The sequence below is a fragment of the Vidua macroura genome, chromosome 13, assembly GCF_024509145.1.
Source record: "Vidua macroura isolate BioBank_ID:100142 chromosome 13, ASM2450914v1, whole genome shotgun sequence".
Taxonomy (NCBI): domain Eukaryota; kingdom Metazoa; phylum Chordata; class Aves; order Passeriformes; family Viduidae; genus Vidua; species Vidua macroura.
The window spans coordinates 19,659,422-19,687,142 of record NC_071583.1 but is presented as its reverse complement, the minus strand read 5'-3'; the positions used below and the strand labels follow the sequence as shown (position 1 = coordinate 19,687,142).

At 44.4% G+C, this 27,721-nt stretch overlaps 1 protein-coding gene across 8 annotated transcripts in view; it reads left to right on the top strand.

The window, feature by feature from the left end:
* The window catches only part of IQSEC1 (IQ motif and Sec7 domain ArfGEF 1), a 278,419-nt gene that overhangs the window by 93,250 nt on the left and 157,448 nt on the right, over positions 1-27,721 (top strand). For 5 of the 8 annotated variants that reach the window (XM_053989153.1, XM_053989152.1, XM_053989161.1 and 2 more), the window contains one exon: positions 24,120-24,206. The exons of 2 other annotated variants lie outside the window; for them this stretch is intronic. In XM_053989153.1, coding sequence (XP_053845128.1) covers positions 24,120-24,206 — 87 coding nt within the window. Of the gene's footprint in view, positions 1-14,788; positions 15,229-24,119; positions 24,207-27,721 lie in introns of those variants that run through there. One more of the 8 variants, XM_053989156.1, reaches the window with a different exon arrangement.

The following is a 27,721-nucleotide window of genomic DNA, read 5'->3' as shown; positions in this document are numbered from 1 at the left end:
AAGTTATAACAGGTTCCACTTTTTGCTTGTTTGTTTATCAGAATGCTTTGTAACCCCGTGCAGGGAAATACTGTTACCATCAGCTTTGGGCTGTGATATTTTGGGGTAGAAAGCACTGAAAAAAGGATGAACTCCTGCCTAAAGCTTGATCCTTTTCATCCTTTTATGTTTATTTAAAAATTCCTATTTTGTTTGTTTTGGTTTTGCACCTTTCCTGCCTCCAAGAAGTTAGGCTAGAGGTAGATCCTAAGCCAGCTCTGGTGCTGTTAATAGATTGTATTCCCAAAATAAGGCTTCTGGGCAATAGCTGCTTGAAGAGTAATGAGAAACAGTGAAAGCTCTGAAGTTTTATCTAGAGTCATCCAAACACACATCAAAAGCTGTGGCCCTGAGGAAGGAAAGGCACATCTCATCATTAAGAAGTGCTGAATAAGTTCTGGATCACGAGTGTGGGGTCGGGTGTGACCGTGAGATGCTCTCGGTGCTGTGGAGCACCGAGCCGGGATCCTGTGCACGGCCTTCATAACAAATGTTTAATTTCAGCAAGGCAGCTCTCATTAGGCAGTGAGTCAGGCTGCTATAAATTCCCCTCAGCCCAGGCAGACTTGTGCCATATTGTGTCAGTGTCTGAAGGCAGCGCGGGGAGAACTGACTCATGTGGGTGACTCACGGCAGAGCCGGGCTCCGCTCCGCAGGATCCATCTGCTCGGGGCTGCTGGGGAAGGCAGGCTGGGCAGGCTGCAGGGACCGGGAGCAGGGCTTTGGCAGGAGCAGGGCATGCTGGGCTTTTGGGGATGCTGGGGTTTTGGGGGAGCAGGGGATGCTGTGGTTTTTTGGAAGCAGGGGATGCTCTGTTTTTTTGGAGCAGGGAATGCTGGGTTTTTTCAGGAGCAGGGAATGCTCTGGTTTGTTGGGAGCAGGGGATGTTGTGGTTTTGAGGATGCTGGGGTTTGTCAGAACAGGGAATGCTCTGTTTTTCTGGGAGCAGGGGATGCTCTAGATTTTTAGGAGCAGGGGATGCTGTGGTTTTTTGGGAGCAGGGGATGCTCTGTTTTTTTGGAGCAAGGAATGCTGGGGTTTGTCAGGAGCAGGGAATGCTCTGGTTTGTTGGGAGCAGGGGATGTTGTGGTTTTGAGGATGCTGGGGTTTATCTGCAGCAGAGATCATTTCTGAGCCCATTTTTGTCCTCACTGTGAGTAGTTCCATGGCCATCTGGCCCTTCCCGAGGTGCTGAACTCATCCCTTCACTTGCCACAGGAAGAATTAGGGTTCAAATCCATCCTCCTGAGAGGAGAAACTGGGGCTTCCCTGGGCATTGGCAGTGCCTGTGGTGCCCCTGAGTTGCCCCAGCCAGCAGTTGTGTTTTCCCACCAAGGCAGTTCCTGTTACAGCTACGAGGTGATTCTTCTTTAATTGTGGCAAAGCAGAGCCATGGCACTTTGAATCATTTTGCATTTTGTGCAGACCTGCTCCCTCAACAAAAATATATATTACTGCAACATGACTATTCCTAGAACACACATGGCCCTGGATCAGAATGCAGCCCTCTGTTTTTTCCACTTTATTGTCATGGAATAACAATAGCACTATAGGGAGTTCCAAGACTTATTTCACATACACTAGCCTTCAGTTTAAATTAAAGACTAAAATCGGAACCACCTATATTAATAACTTGCCTCCATTCTATTTTTATTTTTAAAGCCTCCCTTATATCTCTGCCTCTAATTATACCTTCTGGAGAAGCTCCCCAGACTGGTAATGAAGTGTTCACCAGACACTGAGAAAGTAGAGATCAGCTCAGAGCTGCTGGCAAGTCTGTTGTGCTCTGCTTACGAGGGATGACTCACTCTTGGCATTTAAGTTTCCTCATTTGCCAAAACCAGCCTTGCCCAAGCTCAAGCAGGCAGAACGTTCAGTAGCTACATCAGGTTTGATGGCACTGCCTTTATTTCTCCTTTTGCCTTTATTTCTCCTTTTGCCTTTATTTCTCCTTTTGCCTTTCTTCCCCGAACTGACCAGCTTGTACCTTCTGCCAGAGTGGATGGCTGTGCTTCAGACAGCGTTCATCTCCCCTTTTGGTCTCACAGAGGAAAACCTGCTGTGGCTTAGGGAGGATGGATGGATGGATTGCTTGGAAATTTAGTCCCAACCCCAGCAAGTTTTTTTCCCATGAAAGATAGAAAAGATCTCATGACAGATCACTAAGGAAGTCACAGTATCATTAAGGTTGGAAAAAACCTCTAGGATCAAGTTCAACCATTAATCCAAAATACTTACACTAAGCCAGGGTTTGAGCAGTGAGGCTTTGGACTCTGCACCAAACACATCAAGAGAGCTTCTCTTGCCTGCAAGAGCTTGGGTTTGAGTCTTTAGGTTTAGATATTCAGCTATTTGCTTAAAAAATAAAAAATACCCTTATTACCCATGTCTATTAAATCCAAACTGAGCTGGGAAGCTTTTCAGATGTAATGCATTTATTGTGCCTAAGCCGACCCCATTAGCCTTGGCTGATGAAACTTTCTTCCCATGTTTACTTGGGATTTTGTGTCCCAGTTTGTGCAGCCCCCTCAGAGGAAGGGCATGCAGGGCTGATTTAAAAGGAAAACCCCACTCCTCCTCCTTTGCCATCCCTCTCAAGGCACGATCTTCAGCCCTCCCTGGCTCTGCTGTAGCACTGAACAGAGCTTTTTGTGGCATTTCTCATCTTGCTGAGCTGCCCCGGGAGCTGCCGCCTTTGTTCTGCCCATGGATTTCTCCCAGCAGCCTTAGGAAATGCTGATTTTGTCCTATATAAGCAATCCACATGCATCTTTGTGATCTTCCTCAGCACTGAAAGATTTAGACTGTCTTGCAGACATTAGAAGTCCTTTGAGTTGAACATTCCGGTCCTAAGTGTGTCAGCTCTCAGTTTGGGCCCATCCAAAGGCAGAGCAATGTGCTTCTCTCACAAAGCCTGCAGCCTAGAAGGCTACAGCTCCACTTTGTTATTTGAAATATAAGGCTAAATATGAGGAATTCCTTTCTTTTTCTTGCTCCATTAGTTTTTAGGCATAAAGAAAAACTATCACTAAAAAATAGCTTTTTGATGAGGCTGAGGGGTCAGGAACCAGCTGGATAGTCCATTATAATTGTATTAGCATTGTCAGAAAACTACTGCTGGTTGGTCTGATATATTTGCAGCTAGTTCTAGATTTTAATTTTGATTGCATTTTAAGTTAGGCTAAAATTAGTATTTTTCTGGAGCAAACATGATGAGAAAGGTCTAGTTTATTATTTAGTAAATTGGAAGCCAATGAACTTTTCTTCCAGCAACAAAACTATTCTTTGAAACGTCTTTAAATAAATTTTTAAAAAGAAAAAACCCTGCCCTACTGTGGCTGGCAGAGCTGGGATTAATAAGGATGATTTTCTGGAGTTCAGCTGAAATCCCCCAGCTCTGCAAGCAGAACAAATTTACCTGCTGCAGCTTTGAGCTGCCTCCAGTGCCATCTGTCTCCCTCTTGACTGGTGACAGTGGCACATTGCCCTGCTCCCCGTGCCCAGGGGAGCACTGAGAACCCCAGGGGTGTTCATGTCTGCAAGTTACATCCCAATAATCTGCTTGGTGAGGCTCCTTTCAGCATTTTTATTAAGGCAATCATCTTCCTCCTGTGAGGGAGAAAAACATTGAACCTGCCATGAAATACAATTTTATTGGGTCTTTTCTTTGCAAATGGCACTGTGTGGGGCAAGGCTCTCAAAAGAGGATTTTTGAGAGAGAATGAGAAGCAGCCATTCACCCTCTCCTGGAATCACAGCTATTGAGCTCAAAGTGAGGCTGCTTAAGAAAATATTTTTTCTTTTTTTCTTGTAAAGCAGAGTAGAACTTGTAATGCTCTGCCCCAGAAGGTGCTTGATACTGAGCCCATTCAAATTGCAAAGACAGTCATGGATGAAAAATGTACCCAGGCTTATCAACTTCTAAGGTGCTCCTGTGGCTGGGGACTCACTGAACTGTAAGTTCTTGGGGAAGTATCAGAATATGATTAAATTGCAGAATTGTCCAGTGTAAGTGACCTTGGACAGCAGCTCCTCCATCCTCGTGCTCACAGTCAGGTCAGGCTGGAGCTGGAGCACTTTGCTCAGGGCTGTCCAGGGAGATCTTGAAAACCCCCAGAGCTGAAGGTTTCACAACTGCCCTGGGGCCCTCCTCAAGTGCTTTGTCCTCCTCAGAGGGAAAAAAGGACTTTTTAGTCAGGAATTCCCTGTCCCAGCCTGGCTTCTGTCCCATCCCCATCCTCAGTCACCTCCTCTCAGCTACCCCAAAGCTGCTGCTGCCTCCAGGCCAAACAGCCCCAATTTCCTTCCTTCCTGTCCCATTCCCTGGGGGGGTGTGTGAGAGGGGGTCTGCTGACAAAACTGGCCTTGCCAAGAGTGAGGTCTTCTCAGGAATTGCAGTTTTATCCAGACTTTTATTCTGAGAGGCCATGTCAGAAACAAAGGTCAAGAACTTTGTATTTCTGCTGTTAAAAAAAAAAAAATTAAGTTCTTGCTGGGATTTGTGTGTATCTTTTTCGTGTTTTGGTTTTGTTTTGTGGTTTTTTGTTTTTTTTCTGGTTTGTTTTGTTTTTTAGTTTTTTTTGTTTTGTTTTTTGTTTGTTTGTTTGTTGGGTGGTTTTGTGTGTGTGTGTGGAGTTGTTGTTGTTGTTGTTGTTGTTGTTTTTTGTTTGTTTGTTTTTCCTGGTTGGTTGTTTTAATAATAATAGATGGTGAAGTTGAGTACTGTCTGATATTTTGTGCGTGGATTTTCAAATCACCAAACTGAAGTGTGTCCCCATCGTGTGGTTCCTGCTAAGGGAACCTGCTCTGGTGATCCACAACACAAAAATGCAACAAATTGTTTCATAACCTGCTGTTCTATTTTCACATATTTGCATGGGAAAGAGACTAATTGCTTTAGACAAACTGCTGTTCAAGAAGCTTATGGTTAGAATTCATTATAATATTTCTATGGTTTCTACTCCTATAGAATTGTGCACTCTATATAAGAATTGCTTTGAAAGTGCTTTTATTTTGAATTCCATGACAAGTAGAATAAACATCACAGTAATATATTCTAATTGTGTTATTAATTATGCCCTAAAAAGTTCTGATATGTACACTAAACTCAAAATTTGGTATGCACTTTATATTTAATTCCCAAAATTACTTCTTGTTGTATGTACTGTTGGTAGCTGCTTTCTGTGGAGGAGACTTGAAATGGGATAACCACACAGGACTGCTCCTGTATTAATTATTCTGGTATAGTATCAGAATTTCTGGCATTGTTTCAAGCCATTTCTGCTTATAAAAGAATAATAACAGAAAGTTCCATGACTTGACCCTGTACCTGCAAACTTTTCAAGATGCTGCCCTTGGTTGAACTGCTCAGTATCTCAAATTTCAGTTTGAAATGGGAATGTCTGCTGCAGCTTTCCCATTTCTGGGGATTTAACAACAGAGGCTTGCTAGGAGCTGTCCTAATTCTTTTTGTTGGTCTGGAAGGTCATTTAAATTGCTTAAATGTGCTTTTAATATGTATAACCAAAGAGTGCTGTGCAGCTCTGAGTAAAAAAGAGATGCAGCAGATGGTGTGTTAAAGAAAGCTCGTGTGCAGGGGTTTTTAGGGTTGTTCTGGTGGATCCCTGCGTTCCCAAGGTCAGCAGTCCCAGCGTGGCGGGCGTCCAGCAGGCTCTGGGATGAGGAGCAGCTGCTGGCCAGCCCAGGGCTGCTGCCAGCAAACAGAGCTGGCAAAGGGCACTCCAGGGGGTTTTGTGTCCACAAGAGTGTGTTCTGTGCTGCTCTGTGAGCACAGAGCCTTCTGTGTGCAGGCTGAGTGCTGCTGCCTGTCACCCCCGCTCCGCATGCACAAGGGGTTGGTTTGTGCAGGAAAATGCAGGAGGACCTTGAGAGGATGGAGAGTTTTTCACTTGCTCTTAATTCACCCAAATAATCTGCCTGGGGACATTTGGGGTTGTTAAACCTGTCGAAAAGGAGGCTCAGGGGGGACCTTGTGGCTCTGCACAGCTCCTGACAGGAGGGGACAGCCGGGGCTCTGCTCCCAGGGAACAGGGAGAGGAGGAAATGGCCTCAAATTGTGCCAGTGAGAGGCCAGGTTGGATATCAGGAAACATTTCTTCACTGAGAGAGGAGTTAAACATTGGCACAGGCTGCCCAGGGCAGTGGTGGAATCCTCCTCCCCTGAAGAGCTCAGGAAAGGAGCAGATGTTGCCCTGGGAGACGCGGCTTAGCAGGTGTGGGGTTTTGGTCAAAGGTTGGACTTGGTCTTGGAGGTCTCTTCCTGCCCTCCTAATTCTATATTAGAAGCTCCAGAGAACCAGCACTGATATCTACATGCTTGGTTTAGAACTAAACTTACTATTAAACTTATATTAAAATTGTTATTAAACTGAAGAGTTCTGGTGGAAAAAATTAATGCTGTTTCAGGTAGTGCTGGGAGTTTTGGTTTGCATGAAGACTTTATCCTAATCATAACTAAAAATGAACAAAATCTGGGGAAGAGCAAGAGGGTTGGCAAAAGGAATCCTCTACCAGAGTGGGAAAACCCAAAAATATTCAAAGAGTTACCACTATCCACAGTTCTGTATAATTTGGAGCCAAAAGGGTGTTAGTGAATTCAAATTTTTTTTTTTTTTAAATGTGTTAGTGTGTAGTGCAGAAATGCTGGTGGAAAGAAACTTTGAGAGTTCAATGCCTTTAGATTTGAGCTGTATTAAGCACGGGCTGTCGCTGTCTCCCCGTCCCCCTGAAGCACAGGATGAGTTCTGTGTGTGGGTCTGTGGGGGCCAGGGCAAGGAGAGGAGGCAGCCTGGCGTGTTGGTGAGGGGGGACGTGGGGTGGGCTCTCGGGGGGAAGGTGTTTGGATGGATGTCTCAAAGCAGAGTGCTGTGGGTTTGTTGTTGCAGCTCTGAGCAGCACGTGCTGAGGCACATGTTGTTTGGATTCTCATGTTCAGCTGACTCATCTCAAATCACTCTGGCTGCAGGAGAATGCAGGGACTGAGACCATACATTGCATATTGGTGCTTTTGAGTGTTTCAGGCAGTACAAGAGGGGCTTTTTAAACTTCCATTGTCTTAGAACTGTCAAAAAGTTCCTGTCTTAAATCTGCCATAATTCTGCAGGTTCAGCTGTGGAGCGTCAGTCCCCTGCTTTTTCTGCAGGTAACAGATGAGGAGAATATTCCAGATGCTTTTCCACGTGCAGCTGCTCCAGAGGTTTTCTTGCCCATCACACAGGTTCTCTATGAGTGTCATGTGTTGATTGACAGGGCTTTTTCTCCCAGGAAATCCCCTCTGGATATCCCATTGCTCTCCTTCTGTAAGTTACAACTTCAGGTGCAGCCTTGCAGTGAGCTGCTCTCCTCCTGCATTCCTCCAGTACTGAAATTCATTCCTCATTGCCCAGAGCAGCTGGGGCTGCCCCTGGATCCCTGGAAGTGTCCAAGGCCAGGCTGGAGCCACCTGGGACCCTGGAAGTGCCACTGCCCACGGTGGAACTGGATGGGCTTTAAGGTCCCTTCCAACCCAAACCATCCTGTGGTTCTGTGATTATTCCACTGAAAAGTTCTTATTTGAAATTACTGACTAAATGACCCTACATCAGCAAACAGCACCAAACTTGTGTCACTCCATGTTTTAGGAGCTGCTGGACACTTCAGAAAATCCCTTTGCTGACCTTCCTCCAAGTTTAAAACACATTTTAAAAGCAAAACCAGCAAATGCATGACTTGGAGGTGTCCCCTGGGGCATGGGAAACCAGGTGACTCGAGACCTCAGCTGGGATTTCTTTATCTCATACTCATGTTCTCCTATGAGCTTGTAGGGAATTTAAATTTCATTATAACTTCCTGCTCCAGCCAGCACTGAATCCATGGAATATCCAGCTGAGGTTTGGCTTATATTTACCCTGTGGAGAGAGGTGAAACTGGTGTCTGCATTAACATATTGACAGATTTATTGACATCAGTTGTCTTCAGTCTTGCCTGTGTAATTAGTAAAATTGATCTGCTGAACATCCAGCTAATAATTCTGGCACAAATATTCCAGCTAGTCTTGTTACTAAAATGGAATTTCAGCCTCTTATTGTGGAATCTGCCATGAGTCTGATTGCCAAAATAATTCAATGATCATTAATTTGTGGTTTTTGCTTCATCTAAAATGCTTAAGCTGGATTTTATTGCAACAATTAAGAACAAAATAGTTAGAATGCCTTCACAGAAAATAAATGCAAATGAATAATCATAAAATCCCAGCTTATTTTTAATGTAGAAAAGATGAAACAAATAAATTTAATGTCAGTGTGTTATGTAAGACCCATTGAACAGCAGCTGCAGTCAGAGTTAAAGCTAGGAATAAAATACATGATTAATGTGCACCAAGGATGTAGGAAACACTTCTGAACATCTTTGATCCATTTGCAGCCCTGTTGACTGCTTTTCTGGCTTAGCTAATTGTTGGGTAAATGACTTTGTCATTCTGGGTTAGGTCAGAAAAACACATGAAAGGACAAAGACATCTGCAGTGTCAGTGACACGTGGTATCCTGGGCTAGAGACTCCTTCTCTTACCTCTTTGCAGTGATTGATGATTACACTGCTCCTTAATTTCCCAATGCTTGTGAAAGCTCTTCTGGTGGCAGATACTGCTCCACTTAGAGACCAGGTGATGAGCAGGCGTTAATTGCATCCTGCTCCTTAGGCTTTGTTCTGCTGCTGGCCCTTTTCCTGGTGCTGTACCTGCATCACCTCCCACCTGAAAGGTCCAAGCAGGAGGATCCATCCTGGATTTTGCAGCTCCGTTGTCCAGAGGATGAAGGAATGCATCTCAACAAATGCATCCCACCAAATATTTTGTACTTCTGCGATGAATAGGGGAAGAAATATATATTGAATTAACCCAAGCAATTAAAAACCTTTCCCAGGCTTGCAGAGGCAGGACTGCTTCCCAAGTCCCCATTGCTGTGGGGGTTTTCAGCAGCCAGCTGCCCACTGGTCACTCAGGCACAAATCCCATCCTGGCTCCTTGTCCACGCTGTTCCCAGGCTGCTCCAGGGATTCCTGCTGCTGCTGCTGGCACTGCCTGTGTCTGAAATAGTCCAGGCCTGGGATTTTCCTCAATATTTTGTTCTTCAGTCATGCACAAACTGTAATTTATAGACTTCCTCTGTATTTGTTCTCTGTTCTTGGCATTTTCAGGGAATCCCAGACTGGTTTGGGTTGGAAAGGACCTTAAAGCCCATCGTGTTCCACCTCCTACCAGCCAGGGAATCAAACATCTTGGAGAAAACAAATCTATGGGATGCTTTTAAGTTCAGGACAGTTAAGGTATTACCCAGTGAAGGGTCAGGAGTGTGCTAAGGGCCTGCAGAACGGGAGGGTTTCATATTATACCTTAAAACGTACCAATTTCTTAATTGAGAGTTCTGGTTACTTAAAGAGGTGATCCTTTCTGCACAGTGACATGCAGTGCAAAGGAGCTTGAGGAGCTTGGATGGCCAGAACAGGGCAAGGCTGCACAAACCAGAGGTGCCAAAAGGGATTTTGAGAGCTGTCATGTAAAATCTTAACAGAGAAAAATTTTAAGGTGACCAATTTAATACAAAGCATTTTAGCATTTTCAGTGGAAGTTTGTGTTAGGGCTGACTGAAGGCTGCAAAATTATTTGAATTTGAGTGGGAAAGACTTTTCTTTTTCAAAGGCTTCCTTTTAAAAGCAGTTGTTCTGCAGGGTGGGAGGAGGTATAAATAGTTGTTAAGAGCCTTGTTTTAGCAGAGTTCTTAAGAGTAGCTTAAAAGGAAGTTGTTACTTGGGGCTCGAGTAGTTTAGCAGGAAACAAATGGTGTTTTAATAGTAATGTCAGGGTACAAACTGAAAAAGGATTTATTGTGAGTGATAACACAGAAATTTTTACACAACTCTAACTGCTGCCAGCATTGTTTAATACTTGCAAGGGATTTTTAGTGTGTGTGATGAAAGACAGTAAAATTCATTCAGCAGCTACTGAAATTATACTTAGCTGAGGCCTTGTTTTGGTCAAGGAGTAGGTTTAATAACTAATAATTTTCTGACTATATTAAGGGTAAATGGAAAGCATGTAAGATGTAAGATATAATAGATAAATGCATTTAGCATCTATATAAAGCTCAGAACATACAGGGATAATATTATTGCAGTCAACACAAGCAAATGTGTATCAACTCAGCAGTAACAACCAAGCTGAAAATTAGAAGCAGCTTCCAGTGAAAGCTTTGGGGCATCTTGCTAAAATAAACAGTAGGAAAAAATTATTCAGAGGCTTCAGACAGAGCTACAAACGCTCATGAGAAATATTTCAAAATGTGATTGAAAATGAAAATACTGTACTCTGGCCTGAGACATTTCTGACAGTTCTTTTACAACTGTTTACTTTTGCTTTGAGCTTCAATATTTTATCAGTGCAGCAATAGCCAGGGAATGTTCCATGGAGGGGCCTGCAGGGAAGGGAGCACAGAGCTGGATCCTTCCCATCACATTCCAAGCATCAGCATCTCTACTGCAGCCCTTGGGGTTCTCACTCTTACTCTGAGACACATCTTGTGCATTAGAAGTACAAGTGCCCAGAGAAATGAGCAGTCTATAATTACATAACTGGGGCTCAGGGGGCTGGAAGCAGCCTTGATGAGGAGGGGCCACGTGTTTGGATCCCTGTGGCAGCCTTGCTCCTCGGGAGCTGAATGGAACCTCCACAGGCACAGGATTTCAGGCATGGAGCCATGGAATGCTTTGGGCTGGAAGGGACATTAAAGCCCATCCAGTCCCACCCCCTGCCATGGGCAGGGACACCTTTCACCAGGCCAGGTTGTTCCAAGACACAGCTCAGTCTCAGGTGGGAGAGTCAGTGTGGGGGAGTTTTCAGGCTGTAATGGAAGTTTTTCCCATAAAAATGGTCTCTCAGGTCCCAGGCTTGTGTGAACGCCGTGGTGGTCAGCTTTGTGTCCTGTGTGTGTCCACACGTGAGGGTAACGCTCATCGAGCCACTTCTGCTTTCTAAACTCAAAATAACGTCTGGGGGCTGTGTCAAGACCAGGCAGGGTGAAGTTTTATTTTGGGATTAGGGAGGAGGAGCTGAGCATTCATCTTGTGTTTGAGTAGATGGTCTGAGAGCTCCTGGGCAGGGGCAGGGCTGTGTCCTTCATCCCCTGTGGCCTCACCCAGAATTTCAACCACAAACTACTTTTGCTCTGGTTTTCTGGAATAAATCAATAGCCAAGCCTCTTAATCCTGCAGAGACCAACATGTTAATAATAACCATGGAAATGCAATAACTGCTAACAAGTGGCTTTGCTTTTGAGTCTGCCTCAAAACCTTGAAGATAAATTCAGGCCCTCGTTTGAAACAAACGATGTACTGTGTTTGATACTGCTCAGGTGTTTGTTTATTCCTCACGGCCATGGCCAGAACAGGAATCTCAGCAGAGAAAACTGGGTTTTGGGGACAGCTAGTTCTGTGGCTGTGCAGGTCACTGATGCTGGCAGGTTATCAGTGTTCAGAGCACTCAGAACCACTGGGCATTTACTGGGACAGCCTGGCTGTGCTGAGCCCTGTGGAGTTCTTCCCAGGCACTTCAGTGGGATCAGAGTCCTTGTCTTTAATACTTGTAGGTTGTACAGTGGTTAGGATAATGACTTGGGCATTTTATGTCCAGTTCTTTTCACACAGTGACATCAAGTGACTGTACAAGTGTCTTGCTGAGCTGACTTTGTAGTGCTGGCCCCGTGTCCCCACTTCTGCCCTACTTACTGCATTTTTCTGATAAAGAAAAGCCTTTTTTAAAGTTAAAAGCTAAGGCTAAACAGCCTGTGCAGTTACTAACGCCTCACTTTGTAGTATTCAATCAATGGTGAAACATTTGAGTTCATTCTGCTAAGACACAGACGTGGGCAGACTTTATCCCACACTTACTCATCAGCCCAAGTCCCATTGTTCCAGGGGAGAGCTGAGGGAGACTGAGCTTGGCTAAACCAGTGTTTAACAGAAATCATGCAAATGAGTCCATTATCTTGAATAAAACTGTGGAGTTTAGGTGAGTTTAGAGCCAGACAGTTGTTTCCTCAGTTATTTTATCCAGACACATCAAACCAAAAACAAGAGCTGAATTGAAAGCTTCTCCCAGACACAAGCAACAATGCCATGCATTGAAAAGCTTCCTGTTATCCTGTCCTCCTTGAACTGGATTGATTATCATCCAGGGAACACCTTTCTGAATAGCTGGGTAAGTCATTCATCACTTTTCATTTGACCTGTGCACTGTCAGACATCTGCAGAAACTGGAATTAAAACCAGAAGAATGCACCAAGCTGCCAGACCCATATATTCTCTTCCTCATGTGCTGCTGGTAATTGAGGTACTTGACCTTGCAGTAGCTTGCAAAGCTGTTTTATGGGATTCTTTATGGAATGGTGTTGCTTCCTTCGCAGGCATTTATCATTTATGTGGTGTATTGGTGGCTGTGATGTGCAAGTTCAGGACACACAAGCACCTTTTGAAATTGTATTTTTCCAATGCTCTGTATTTGGTATTTGCTAAAAGTGAAGCAGTATTTGAATCATTATAAAGTTTGCCTGGAATGCAAGATACCTTTAGGCTGTGCAGCAGGAAAAAAACCCACTCATCTAAATCTGTATTCTTCTGAATTACCTTAATTTGTGCAGAAGATAATTCAACTTTCAAAGCTGACAGGTACCTGTGATCATGTCAGTGCCTCTCAGGACAGCGAATCTGTGTTCAAGGTATGGCTGCTCCAACCCAGACCTCCAGTGTGGCATGGGGACACTTTGCTCTGGAGCCTGACCCATGCCATGAGCCCATGGGGGTTGGAATTACAGGACTAAGCTCCAAGGGAAGGTTTTGGGAACTGTACCAACAAAGATATTTGGGGATGGCCACACAAGGCTGGATTCCCTGGAGCTCGTTCTGCTGGGTGGGGCAGCACCACATCAAGGGGGTATTTATGGACTTGCAGTTTTATTGAGCTGAATCCTGCTGGAGCACCTGTTGGTGCTGGATCCAAGCCTTGCAGGCCAGTTATATGGGGGAATGGGGAATTCTGGGGCCTTTTCTTCCCCTCTGGTTTCTTATTGCATCCCACAGCACCAGCACGTGCTGATGTGACTTGAGGGCTGTGGCTGCTCTGACAATTCTGCAAACTATCATCAAATTTACTTTTGTAAACCAAAATGCACCTTTGCTAGACAGAGCCATGGAATCAGGGAGTGGTTTAGATTGGAAGGGACCTTAAAATCACCATGTTTCACCCCCTGCCATGGCAGGGACACCTTCCACTGTCCCAGGCTGCTCCCAGCCCTGTCCAACCTGGCCTTGGGCACTGCCAGGGATCCAGGGGCAGCCACAGCTGCTCTGGGCACCCTGTGCCAGGGCCTGCCCACCCTCCCAGGGAGCAATTCCTTCCCAATATCCCATCCATCCCTACTCTCTGCCAGTCTGAAGCCATTCCCCTTTGTCCTGTTGCTCCAGGCCCTTGAAAATCGTTCATCGTCCTTGCTGGCTCCTTCAGGTACAGTGAGGCTGCAGTTAGGTCACCCTAGTTCATTTGCAAATTGGTTTGGACCAAAGATATCCTGCCTCCCCCATTTTTTATTTTTGTTTTTAAAGTTTTGCAGCAGCTTTGGCTGTTCTTGCTCCCCTTGAGCCCTGGGAGCTGTGTAGGTGCATCAGTAGGATTTGGCTGCCCGCTACCCCCTGTCCCTCTGGAAATGGGACAACTGGCCATGGAGCTGATCGCTTGACCATGGCAAATGAGCTGCCTTCATCAGTGTGCTCTGGTGTATATTTAACTTAATAATGTGAGCAGATGGTCATTACATTGATTCATGAAGGAAGGGAGGAAGCTTGGCTGGGGAGCATCAAGGCTGAGTGCTGAGCATCGGAGCTGGGCAGCATGCAGGGCAGGGGAGGAATAAAGCACATTTTTGTACTCTGTGGGGCCTGTTGGTTTGGTTTTCTCTTTTACAAAGTACCACCAAATAAATTTATCAAGTAGAGGTGACTCATCAGGCCTGTAAAAATGATCATTTCCCTGGAGAGGAGGCTCGTGGAGCACAAGCAGGATGGTGCTGAAGTGTTTGCACCACTGGTGGTGCTAAAAAGGGGGGAGATGGGGAGGCAGTCGCCTGTAGAGTTATGAAACTTCTCACTCTGCTGTTGCTATTAAAGATGACAGTTCTTCTGTAGGGAAAAGGTAACACTGGAGTAGTAATTCTTCAGTATTTTTTTTTTTTTCCAAAGAGCAACTTTGTTTAAATCTCTTCCCATTTAGTAGGATTTAACTAGAGATTCAATCCAGAAGCTAATTGTATAAAATATTCAGCCACTTTCCTCGTTAGCCAAACTGGGAAGTTCACAAATCCCCAACCTGCAGCAGCTCTCAGGAACAGCTTGATTTGCTTCCTGATTCTGCAATTTTCACAGGAGAAACGCTGTATACAGAGGAATATCCTCTTGAGCAAGAGCCTAATCTTATGTTTAGGTTGCTGTTTCTCCTGGTTGCTGATTAGCTTTGCTGTCTTATTAGTTTATGTCATAGTATGTGACTATAAATTGACTTTGCAGTGAGGAGGGAATACGCTCGTCTTCACAGATGCTGCTGTTTCCATGGAGATAAAAGGACCAATGGCCTTTTCTTGGTTTGGACTGTACTACAGTGAGCAGGCAGAGATGGTGCATTCGAAAATGCAACATTTGGTGCTTTGATATTTCCGTCTAAATAGCAAATGAGAAAGCATATTGTTCCTTCTTGGTGATGAAGTTGAATAATAAATACAGCTTTGGGACTTTTTCTGGAAGCAGAAAGCGAGCCCACCAGGAATGTGAGGACAGCGTGGCTGGTTTATGCTTGCTAAACCTCCTCTCTGGGAAAAACCTTTTGGCTTTGCAAAATATAACCCTGTAGAGCCTTTGGGTTTATCTGATGCAGTGTTTGATGCTGGTTACATCACCAGCTTACTTATCTGTGATGTTCCACCGTGGCTGAGCCTGAATGAGCATGCAAAAGCTGTGAATGTGATTTTTTTTTTTTTTTTTTACTTTATTCTTTTTCCTTGAGAAAGAGCTTTTCTACCTCAGATTGCGTGAAAGAAAATATAAATTCCAAGGCCACCCCCCATTCAAGGATGGCTTGCAGAAGGTGTTATTTGTGAGTACCTTTTCCTTCTTCATCTGTCATCACGTCTCTGATTTCTGTGTTGAGGATTCCAGAAGTGGGAGTAGTGATCAGTTTATTGTTGGGTAGGTTTCTTTCCACGAACCATTTTTAGGGTGTTACCTTTTTTGGCAGATGAATGCTCTGTATATTAAACGTGTTTAGATTATGATGATGATGATGGTGATTGTGCATAAGGGCATTTAAAAATACAGCGTAATAAAGTGAGTAGTCTGTGTTTAGCAGGGGAAAAAAAAAGAGGAAACTCTTCACTTTGCATCCAAGCAGCAATGCAGGGTGCTAGGAATTCTGTCTGTGATGAGTCAAGGATCTCTCTTCCATTTTGTTGGAATGCTTTGTCATATTAAAGTGCAGTCTGTCTTTTCAGTACAGAAATACAAACAACAGGACGCGCAGTGCAGCCTTGAGCAGTGTCATGTCGAGGAGGCAAAATTCCCTGTGCTTTTGTTGTTACCTTTATGCTGATCAAAACATAAAGGGGCATTCATTGATTATTATTCCCTGCAGTTTCTGGAGGGTTGAGGTCAGACACAGGAGCTGATTCTCCTGGGGGCTGAGGAGCCCCTGGTGGGAGCTGAGCCCGTGGCTTGGGGCTCAGGACTCAGCCACTCTGGAGGACCATGCTGGTGCTGGGATGGATGGAACACACAGGTGGTTTGCTCCAAAATGGGCACAGACAGGCAGGGATGGATGGAACACACAGGTGGTTTGCTCCAAAATGGGCACAGACAGGCAGGGATGGGCCCTTGGATTTGTCCTCACTCCCAGTCCAGGGGCTTGGAGTGGCTGTACCTCTGTTTGCAGTTCTGGTCTCTGGTTAACCATCTGCTCCCTTTAGGGTTAAATTTGGGGTTTCCAGAGGATCCTGCATGAAACACATGCAATTGTCATCCCCAGCTTTTCCAGGTACTTTAGCAGTGCCTCTGAGTGCCTTGATTTGAGTAAATCTGCTCCACATTCAGCAGCACCGTCCACACACAGGCAGAGTAATAAAACCATTCAAAACCAGACTCCTCAAATAGAATAACAGAAGAATATTAGTATCTGTCTTAAAGTTTTCTTTAGCTTTTTGTGTTGCACTAAAGGGGTGAATGGTTAAGTTGAAATGTTTTAAAATCAAAATAAATGTGGAGCCTTTTGTAGGAAGTTGAAATAAGTAAACTTGGAGAACAGGCTGCAGCCTTCCAGGTATGCCTGGATCAGCTTGAAACATCCTGCTGTTTGTTTATCCTTGGGAGAATAGTTCTGGTTGTGTTGGACTCCATTTTAATTTGGGTCCTGGGATTTGGGGATTCTGTAGGGAATCTCAGCAGGGAATGGGTTTCACAGAGTGCTTACCATGTGGGAGTAAGGGATATTTAATCCCTGTGTGTTGCTGTCTTTCACAGTGAGGTTGCAGTCTTATTTACAGACCCATCTTGTGCAGGATTTTCCTGTTTTGCTGCTTACACCTTTGGTATCTTCTACCCACCTCAGCACGTTGCTGTAGAAAACAAGATGTGGATTCTGCCTCCTACTATAATTCTGTGGTTTAACTCCCATGTAAGAGAGCTGATGCTGATTTTTGGAAAGAGGAAAATGTAAACTGGGAATTTTTTTAAGAACTTACTCTTAAGAAGACATGTAAATAGAAAATCTTCATGTTCTTTAAAACAAATGGGTTATCAATACTGAAAATGTGTGTTAAAACGTTACACACCAGATCTTCAATGCTTGAGTAAGTTTTCAGATGAAACCTTGCATATAAGAACTCTGTCAGTGTTCTTGTAATATATATATACATATGCCAAAGATCTTTACCATTGAAAGTATCTTTTTTAAGATAAAAATATCTTTTCATCTTAAAGTGTAGAAAGCCTGGTTGTTGCTGTTCTAAGAAAATCTGAACAACAGTGTCACACTACTTGGATTAGTGAAAGCAGTTTTTTCAGCTGCTGCACTGAATAGAACATATGTCACTGGAGCATTGTTTTAAGTAACAGGATTTGCCTTGCTGTAAATCTCTCATGCTGTATCAGGGTAATTTCATTCTTTGTACTTCACTATTTTGCCTCTTTCATCAGCTGCAAATCCAATATGTATAACTGGCACTGCTCAGCTTTGAGTTTGCTGTGGTTATTGCTCTGTGAGATTACAGATGTGGCTGTGTTCTGTAATGGGAGTTGTAGTTTCTTGAGGATTTCTGGGAATCCTGATTTAATGGAAACCCCTGATTTAATGATGTGGGACATACAGAAAAGATGTGGTGAATATATCCACTCTCTGATTTAATCTAAAAGATATTTTCCTTCTCTCATGTCTCTTTGCTCTTAATTTCTGGGTTTGGACTGTGTGGGGTTTTTTCTACAGATTTTGACAGCTCCCAGTAAGCACAACTGACACAAGTGCACCCTATGAGTCCTGTGAATTATTCTACATCACCCTGCACCATAGATGGGGTTCTAGTTAAGACTTAAAAGGATTTTTTTTCTAATTACAAGCATCTACATATTAATAGTCTTAATTAAATTCACCCTAGTTCCAGCTAACCCAGGATTGGAGCAAACTGTGCAGGGATGCAGAAGGATCCCTCCTGCCTGTTTGTGTAGGCTGGTACTGCATTTTCATGAAACCAAAAAAAGTTTCTAATAATTATTTATAATTCTCTGTAATGCTAATAAGTGTTGTGTTCTAGGATGGGACAAAATTATGGCTGCTCCTTGTTTAGTATGCTGGGCCTGTCGTGGTTCCATTCTCCCAGGAGATGATAATTATTTACAGGCCCTTTGATGGAGGAGAGGTCAGTGAGAGTGTGCCTGATGATTCCATTGAAAAATCCAGCTGTGGGCACTTGAGTTGGGAATACACAAAGGGAAGCATTATTCCAAACAAGAACTCCCAGTCTGCATTTCTGCTGCGCTGTGTACAAATGCTGCCATTAAATCATTTTGACAACAACCAGATTTGATGAATTCTGGAACAAAATTCAGTGGTCTGTACTCTGGACTGTGTGTGCTGCTCATTTGGAACTGCAGCTTTTATTGAGCATCCTTGTAGCTGGTGAAAACATCTTTTGTTCCTGTGAAGAGGAAATGTAGTTCTAGAATGCTTTTAACCAGGTTCTGACTATTGCATGGAAGGGAGGCAGGAATGGGAGGAGGGAGGTGCCAGCAGAGCAGCTTTGCAGCATGTGGCTGTGCTGGTTGTGATGGGTGGGTGAGGTTTTTGACTCTCACACTCTGTGCAGAGTAATTACACTGGTGTTTACCTGCCAGGAGCTGTCCTGTTGCCTCCCTGGGATTTGGTGTCCAAGAAGCTGTGCCCAAAGAGCCATCCTGGGCTCTCTGAGAGCAAATCAAAGATTTGCTCAAAGAGCAATCCCTGGGCACGTTCCCATTGTGCCCAGGGAATGAAGGGAGGAGTTGTGGTTCTCCTGCAGTGTGTGGTGGTCTCTGCTGTGAACTGGAAGGCTTTTATGGATGCAACCATAAAAGCAATGGCAGCATTTAAAGTTGTGGGGTCGCCATCCAAAAGAGTGTGTGCCAGGAAATTAATTAACAACACTGTGAAAAAACCATAATATTGTCTGCGTGCCACCACAGCCTCTCTGTGATGTGCTTGGCTGCAGAGTGCTGGACATGCAGTGGGGTGAAATGAATAGGGAAAGAGAGAAGGTTTTACAGTGCTGCTTCAAAAGCCAAAATCGTACTGCCCTGTGTATTTTGGGTAAAGAACAGTAGGAATTTGTCCTTGGAAAGGGGAATGTGTTGTGTGCTTAATCACCTTGAGGTGGCCACAGCCACAGGCAGCTGCAGTCAAACTTGGGCTGAGACAATGAGAGCTGCCATGAAAAGCTTCCTGCTGCTTTTGCTGCTTTCCAAAAAGTGTCCTGTGGCCTGGGTCAGGGTTTTCATTCTGGAAGCCCTTCTAGCAGCTTAATAAATGTGTTAATTAGCAAGCATTTAGCTGGAGTTGATGTGAGTCTGTATTATTATGAGTTTTACTGTTCATCACCTCTTTGGGTATCCTTTGATTATATTTCAAATGTTGTTCCTCATGAAAGTAATGGTTGTATTTATTAAACAATAACAGGACAGACTTTATTAGTTTCTAACAACAGTAATTTCTAATCTCAGCTGTTGCCATAACTCTGGATCGACATGAGAAAGAAAATTTAACTTGTAAAATAATGTTACTCTTCAACAGGATAAAACACTGGGAGATGCAAATATTCCTTTTAATAGATCCAATTAAGCAAACCATTCTTGGCTACCTCAGCTGACATGGAGTGAATGGGTTGAAACGGGATGGATTTGTCTGCCCCTCCAGCTGTTCCCAAGCTGATTTGGGAAGGATGGGTGCACACAGGTATCCAGGACAGCAGCCTGGGCTGGGATTATTTTTTCCACATACTCATTTCAACGTGCACTTTATGGAAAAATGTGCCAGAAGAAAGGGAAGGATCCTGGCAGATGGAGGGGAACAGATTGTTGTTCCAGACCAGAGGAGGAATGGTGAATGAAGTCGTGGCCCTGGGAGAGGGCAGCAGCAAAGGGCAGGGAAGGTACTGAGCAGCTCCTCTCATCAGCCACATCATTAACTCCAGAAAGGCTCCTTCCAGCTGTGCTCCTGCTCCCATTCCCCTCAGTCTCAGGGTTTCTGTTTGGAAGCTCTCATAGGAAGAAGCTCTCACACAGTGATGGTTTCATAATTCTGCTGAAAATTCAGCAGCAGCAGAATAAGCAAGGGTGGGTGGATGTCCTGTGCCACCACGGTGTCCTGTGCAGGGAGAGGGGACAAGCTGCCTCCCAGTCCTGCCAGGAGCATCTGCTGGCTCCGAGCACATTGTGAGAGCACAGGATAACCTGTTAGAGCAAAAGCAATTCCAGGTTAATGGCCTCGTGTTCTGTTCTCCCAGCTTGTTTAAAAACCAATATTGAGAAAACTGTCTGCTGAGTCTGGGAGGCTTGTTGGGGATTGCAAGAGAAAATGAAAGAAAAAATAAAAATAGTTGTGGCTTTATGTGATGACCAGTAATCTATTTGTTTTTATTTGTACATCTGAGCAAGGCTTAAAACTGGCAGATTAAAAAGAACTGTCATCTCTGTTTGCTGATGGACAGGAGAGCGCTGTTCAAATGAATATGGCAAACATAATGGGATTTACAGAGGGGTGAGAGGCACAGCCACAGCTGCCTGGGGGCTGTGTGCTCCGTTAGGAGCTGCGTTTCTCCTGTTCTGTGGGGGAATGAGATGTCAAGGCTTTGGGTCAGATTTGGCTCTGGTTTTACGGAGTGACTCATCTGCTCTGCCAAGAACCTCGTGCAGGGACTCACAAGGTCTTGCTCTCACAAGGGGAGAGCTGGAGGGAACTTGGCCTGGAAGTGGGAAATGGCCAAAATTCCATGTGCACTCGGATGCTGCAGCAATGGGCCAGAAACTGGAATTACCAGCAGCAGCATCTGTCAGCTGTCATTTGTTTTGTGTTGGTGCTGAAGTACCTGTGCTCTCTTTGTAATCCTAAATCATCCTTTGAAGAACAGCAGCTACAGATGTGGAAACTAATCTTCACAGGGCTGAGTATCTGTGAGACTGTGAACAGGAGAAGTGATTAATTCTCCTCCAAATGATTGAAATGGATTTCTTCTGATGTCTTTAGGTGTTAAAAATTAGTAAATGAATTCTAACTTGAATGCAAACTTGTGTTGAAGGCTGATTGCAACATATAGCTATAAAGTTTAAAAAATAATTAAAACTCCAACCAAACAAAAAACAAAACAAAAGAAAACAAAACAAAAAAAAAAAAGGGGGGGGATTGGAACCATAGGCATTCTCTAGTATATTGCAGAGGGGTAAATGATTGCAAGTGCTGTTTTGGCAGGTGATGGAAGGCACATATGAATCTTAAATTATGAAAAATATGAAAATGCCACATATGAATCTTAAATTGCATCGGCAGGTTTACCCCATTGCTTTGGGTAGAATTAGGATTAGTCAGGAGCTGTAAAGCCTGAGCCTCATCATTGTCAGGCTGACATGAGTCACTGAGATCTGGAGGAACCCAAACAGAGTTAAGCTATCCTGAATTTCAAAGTTCAGAGCACAGCCCAGACCTCGTGTTTCCTCTGTCTGTGGTGGGACAAGGATCCTGTCTGAGGGTCCAGCCTGCTGTGTTGGACAGCAGTGACCTGGTGGCCCCTCAGTGCCAGCCTGCAGCTGAGCCTGTCACCCGTGTCACCTCCTGCAGCCTGTGGCAGTGCAGGGAGCTCCTGCACACCTCGGGCAGGTCCCAGCTGCTGTCACCAGGACGGGACTGCTGCATCCCTGCTGCACCTTGGAACTCGGGGCAGGGGAGCTCCTGGCCCCGGTGCTGTGCCACAGGTGTGTACAAACCATAACAAGAGCATTGGGAGAGCTTCCTTCTGTGATAATTCACTCCTGGGGAAATGTGGAAGGAACTCGAGACGGGATCTGTGAGTTGTTTTGGATGATGTGGTTTATTTTTTTATCTTCTACATAGGCAGGGAGGGTGAGCTCAGCTCACATCGTTACAGCACAGAAGGTCACAAGACCCTTCGTTACAAGACCTTTTAAGGAATTATTGACTAATAAAACACTACTAACAATGATATTTATGTTTTAACACAGTCATTAAATATTTCATCTTATGCTACAATATAAACTTTCTCAACCAATCATGTTATAACACACAAACCTGCATTATAAGCTCCTTATTTACCTCTGTAACTACTGTATTTTTTCTATATCTAAAATTCTAAACTTTCCTTTACTTGATGTATCTCTACTTTAAACTATAAATCCACATTGTCACTTCTAACACCTAAGTTTAGAAACCTTTTCCAAGGTCTCAAATCAAATCCTATGTTTAATTCTAAACTTTACTTCGCAAACCCAAAATTCTACGAGTTCCTTACATTTCAGATTCCAACACCTTCTTTACTGCTCAGGTTCTTTTGGAGCCCGGGAAGGTCAGAGTAGCACAGGTTCAGGGAGCCTTGAGGGTAAAATGGTTTTGGAAGAGCCAGGAGCAACCTCTGTTCAAAAAGCTTTGTTGAGCAGAACTGAATCCAGAGAGATTCCCTCATATTATTTCATATTTCACTGGTTAATTCTCGGAAGAAAGAGACATCTGTGTGGAAAAAGAACAGTGGTGGGAATGGAATCTGGAGCGCTCTCCTACTGATTTCCTCCATTTCCTTCTTTTGCTTCTGCTGGAAAAGGCAGGTGTCCCAAGGCAGGAGCAGGTTCCTCCATGTGAGCAGCTCCTGTGCCCAGTGTGAGACTCGTGCCCTGCACTCACAGCTGGCCCAGGACTGAGTGGAGCAGCTCGTGTGGAACACTGTGTGCTTTTCCTGACAGAAAATCCAGCTTTGGCGCGTCCTGGCTGCCCATCAATGTTTTCAGTGTTGTTCTCCAGCTTTGTTTTGAATTTCTTGTCTTCCCAAGTGGTTTGAAGCTGCCCCCATGGGTACCTGTGCCCTGTGAGGTGTTAGCAGGGTACGTCCCACGCTGGGGAGGTGCCTTGTGTCTGGATTGAGCTGCATCTCCAAAAGCTCAAGTACTTTACAGGAGTTACCACCTTTAAACAGAAAATCCAGCTGATCCTGGCCATGCAGTTGCTGACACAGTGTTGGCAGCAGGAATCAGAACAGGCTGACCTTGTCTTTTTTCCTAAGGATTAGTAACTTACTCCTTCCTGAACAAAGCCTGACTTCTTTTTGCTTAACCACTCTGTTTGATCTCGTAAGAAAGTGACCTCACAGGATTCACTTTAAGCCTCAGGGATGCAGAAGAATCAAAATCAATCTTCTGAGACTTCTGTCAAAACACCAAGAGAAAGATGGGGGGTTAGAAAGTGCATTTGTGTATACAAACACACACACCCCCCTCTGTTAACTGTCAGGTTGGATCCTCACAAATTAAATGAGGATTTTCAATTTAACAGCTTCCTCTTCCACTCAAAGAGCTAGGAGATATTGATTGTTTTTTTATGATTTCCTAGAAGAATGCTGTATCCTGAGAAATTTGATTAGGTGGATTTATCGTGGAGGACTTGCTGTGCTGAGCCTTGTTTAATGTTTCCTGGCACAAACACCAGGAACGCAGGGACGTGTGCTGTGTGGTGCTTAAAGATTTTCCAAGCTTTCCTTCAGAGGTGGCCCCTTGTCTGGTTTTGTTTTAGTGAAACAATACCAATCTAATGATCTGAGGTGCAGAAGCTCTTTGTGCTGTAAAGGATTTTTTTTTATTTCTTTCTGTGCTTTGAACAAATGAACAAATTGGAACAATTAAACTGCTATTGCACAGGTCTGAGTATTGCTTAAAACACGGGTGAATCGTGGGTTCTTTCACATTTCAGGTGGTTTATTTTGCAATATGTTTGTCATTGCTGGGCTTGAAGAAAGCTTTGTGTCCATGTCCATTGCATTGTCCCTCCTCATTCAGAACACTGTGCATTAATTCCATGAACAGAGAACAGCCTGACTGGTGCAGAGTAAGATGCAAGCCTAAAGCTTCATTTCCATAGGGATTTTAACCCTCAGTTAAAAGTTTCAGCTTTTGCCTTCCTTCCTTCTGCGTGGCAAGGCAAACCCAAGCCTTAAACTGGCCTTTGATCTTAATCCTGCAACAAACCTTTGATTGACTCTTCATTGCAACAGCTCCTCACCGTCATTTTGGTGTGTGCATTTAAAACCTGGGACTGTTCCCCTGTGTCCCCCCGGGATCCAGAATTGACAGCTGTGCCTCAAATTTCAGTCACCGTTCTCGTGAGTTTCCAATATTCCTGTCAGCACCTGCCTTCCCCTCGAGAGCCCCTTTCTCAACAGCTGGTGGTTTGACTTTGTGTTTTTCCTTGTGTCGTAGGTCTTTAAATACTCTGCACCAGTTTTGCTGCCCAGCTCCATTGTACCATTCCCAGCTAGCTGTCCCTGCCACACACTCAGAGTACAGGTAAGAGTAGACATGCTCCACCCACTGCTGCTGTTTGGAGACAGAGCTGATGCTGCCCTTTGACACGAGACAAGCAATAGTTGCTTAAGTTTTAAAAGAAAAAAGAAAAAAAAAGAAGATTATTGGAATAAATATCCAATATTTTTGAGGTGTTGTAGGGTAGCTGTGAATAGAACCATCACTGCAGTGAGTCCTTCTCCCAGGCACTCTGGAATAACTCAGTAAAATGAGTGTCATGTGCTTTAAGAGGCACATCCCCCTGGGCTTGCAAAGGCAGGGAGCAGAGAGGTGCAGGCTTAGCTCTCACATGACAAATGCTGAAATATTTAGATAATTTATGGAGGATATTGAGGTTGTTGTGAGCAACACTTTTTTTCACCCCTGCCTATTCCATGCCAGTAGCTGAGGAATTCATCCATGTGTTTAACCCTCTGAAGGTTAAAGACATGGACCTGCCCAGGGCTCAGCACTGCCTTGGATTTGAGTGAAATAAGGGGGTTTTAAACACATCCAGGCCCTCGATGCCAAGCAGAGTCTGCCCTGAATACAGCAAAAATACATGTTTTCTAGCTCATAATGCTTCTTTTAACATAGGTGCCTTTACTATCCATGTGTTCTCTTTGATCCAATGTGGAGAGCAGCAATTACATCCCATAGTACTATTTATTGTCAATGCCAGTGTTTATTGTAACCTCTTAGAGAAGCATCAGAGGGCAGCTAATCTTAAGTCATTGGAAATGTGGAAGCTGTTAAAAAACTGTGCATGCCATGGAAAATATTGTCTTGAATTTTTACTTCTGCTATTAGCAATCGACTTAGTGATAATTGCCAGCTCATGAATAATATTAATATCAAAATATTGAAAGCCTGGTGCTGAAAAATCATGGGTAATAAGGAAAGACAAAAGCAAACAATGAATCCTAAATCTGTAAATGCATAAACATATTTCTGGTTTGAATATTTCATCCCCTAGTTACCTCTAACCATGCATGCTTGGATTCACCCTGTTGGTTTGTGTTGCAGCATCTGTCTGTGCTTGGTTTTTTTCTCCCATCAGAGCCCTTCATTTATTTGGTGGTAGTGAGTCCATAGTTGAGTCGTAAGACAGCTCAAATTCCTTTGGTGAGGAGCAGGGCCTGAAAACTCTTAGATTCCCTACTTGCTTTTTAGTGAGGCTTTTAGTTTTTCTATGTCCTTAATGATAGTGCTTTAATTTTAAGGATCTTCCTGTTGGGATGTTGATGGGAAAACCAGCTGTTCCTTGAATGTCTCAGTGTCTTGCTCCATGCAGGGTGTCATTTTTATCAGTGATATTTCTTCTGGAATTAAAGCTTAGAGCAGCTTAACTTCGTGCTTGAAAAATCTGAATTTCTTCAGGTTTTTTTGTGCAGTGAGGACAGGAGTTCCCTGCTCTGGGGGTGTAGAGGCTGAGCAGTTTCAGAGTGGCCAAGCCTGTGCTGTGGGACCTGCAGCTGATGGTTCAGGACCGGGGGGTGGGAAGGAGCTCATCCCTGGCCTTGTTTGCTCTCAAGGAAATTCAGGCTCAGGGGAGACCTTGTGGCTCTGCACAACTCCCTGACAGGAGGGGACATCCAGGGGAAATGGGGCTCTGCTCCAGGGAACAGGGGCAGGAGGAGAGGGAACGGCCCCAGGCTGGGCCAGGGGAGGCTCAGGGTGACATCAGGGAAAATTCTTCACTCAGAGCTGTCAAACCCTGGCACAGGGTGCCCAGAGAAGCTGTGGCTGCCCCTGGATCCCTGGCAGTGTCCAAGGCCAGGCTGGACAGGGCTTGGAGGGACAGTGGGAGGTGTCCCTGCCCGTGGCTTTGAGGTCCTTCCAGCCCAGACCAGTCTGGGGTTCTGTGAACAGGGAGAATATGGAAAAGCTGCAGCCAGTCTCTCCCAGGGACAAGAGGCAACCAGACCAAGCTGCAGTAAGGAAAATTCCAATTAGATACAAGGTAGGGAGAGAGGGAATTTCACCGTGAGCTTGGTCCAACGTTGGAACAGAGGCCAGCAGAGGACGTGGGGTCTCTGTCCTCAGCCATGCTCAGGTCAGTGGGACACCACTGGCTGTACCTGCTCTGAGCAGGGTCTGCACTGTCCACACCCCCTCCAGCCCCCCCTAATACAAATTATCCTTCAGCCCACAGCACTCTGTTCTTGGGAAGGATAAAAAGAGCTGCCACCCAGAATATTTCAGTCCACAGAATTTAATTTCAAGTTAGCCAGCGATGTTGATGCTGTCCCTGCTCACAGATGTGCTGCTGTGCTGGAGCCAGGCTGTTAGCCTCATGGCAGGAATTGGTTTGGTTTGCCCATAATTTCAATTTCTGAGATTGTTATATCCAAACTGCCATCCCTACAACTGTGATCTCTGAGTCAAGTGCAAAGGATGCACCTGTTTTTGTGCAGGACCTGTACATGGAGATCCCATTGCTGTGAATGAAAATGAGCTGCTAGAGCTCTAACAGGATTGAACTTTGCATTTCTACATACACATGATGGTATTAAATTTAGCTTTTAATCTTCCCATTTATCAATTTATAAATAGAAATCATTAGAAACAAAACTAACAGACGTGGATGCTTTGGTTTGGCTCCAGTTTTGAGGCTTTATTTAGAAAATACACAGAGGGATTAATTTTGTAGCCCAGAATTAAAAATTAAATTTTCTCTGAAAGAAGCAATTAATGAATGCACTACAGTGAAATCTGGAGCATCTCTGATTTGCTGTTAGTTAATTGCTGGATGTTTTATTCACTCCAGCAGTTTTATTTCTAGTCGAGACGATCTTTGGCATCTGTTTTGAATCGTTAATAAGGAAATAATGCATTTTTAATAACTGCAGCTATTGCAGTAATCCCTCACTCATTTTACAATGCTCAAAAGAGACAGAAATATTATAAGTTATCTTGCATTCTCTATTATAAGGGAAATCTTGGGCAGCCTGAGCGTTTCGTGTCCTTCCATCTAGATACTTGTCTGGGTTCCAGTTAGCCCATATGCCTCCTCTGCTTGCTCTTTTTGGGTTATTTCTGTTTGGGAATTAAAAAATAGACCAGCAATGTCTGTAGCTCAGCTTCTCTGACTCCCTTCCCCTTCCTGCCTCCCGAGCAGACTCTTGAAAACAACGGCCTCTGGCTGGAAGCTGCAGGTTCCAGGAGCTGCTCTGGGTTTCTTAGAGATCATTGGAATGCAGATTTTATATCTGGTGTGAAGAGCGAAGTAAAGGAGGTGTGGGACACCCGGAGAGGCTTCCAAAATAGGAATCCAGGTAGTCCTGTACTTCAGCTGCTGAGCCTCTGCCTTGATCCAGCTGCACCAGCATCTCAGAGGCATCACAGCTGGAACTGAGCAAAGCCCGGAGCTAAAATGGCCTCTGGAGAAAGGGGATTTAATCAGCTCTGTGACCTGCCTGAGGAAGTTTGTTCCCAGCATTTTCTAAACGTGCTTTCTATGGCTTTAAACTGACAGAGAGTAGGTTTAGAATAGATCTGGGCAGGAAATTCCCCCC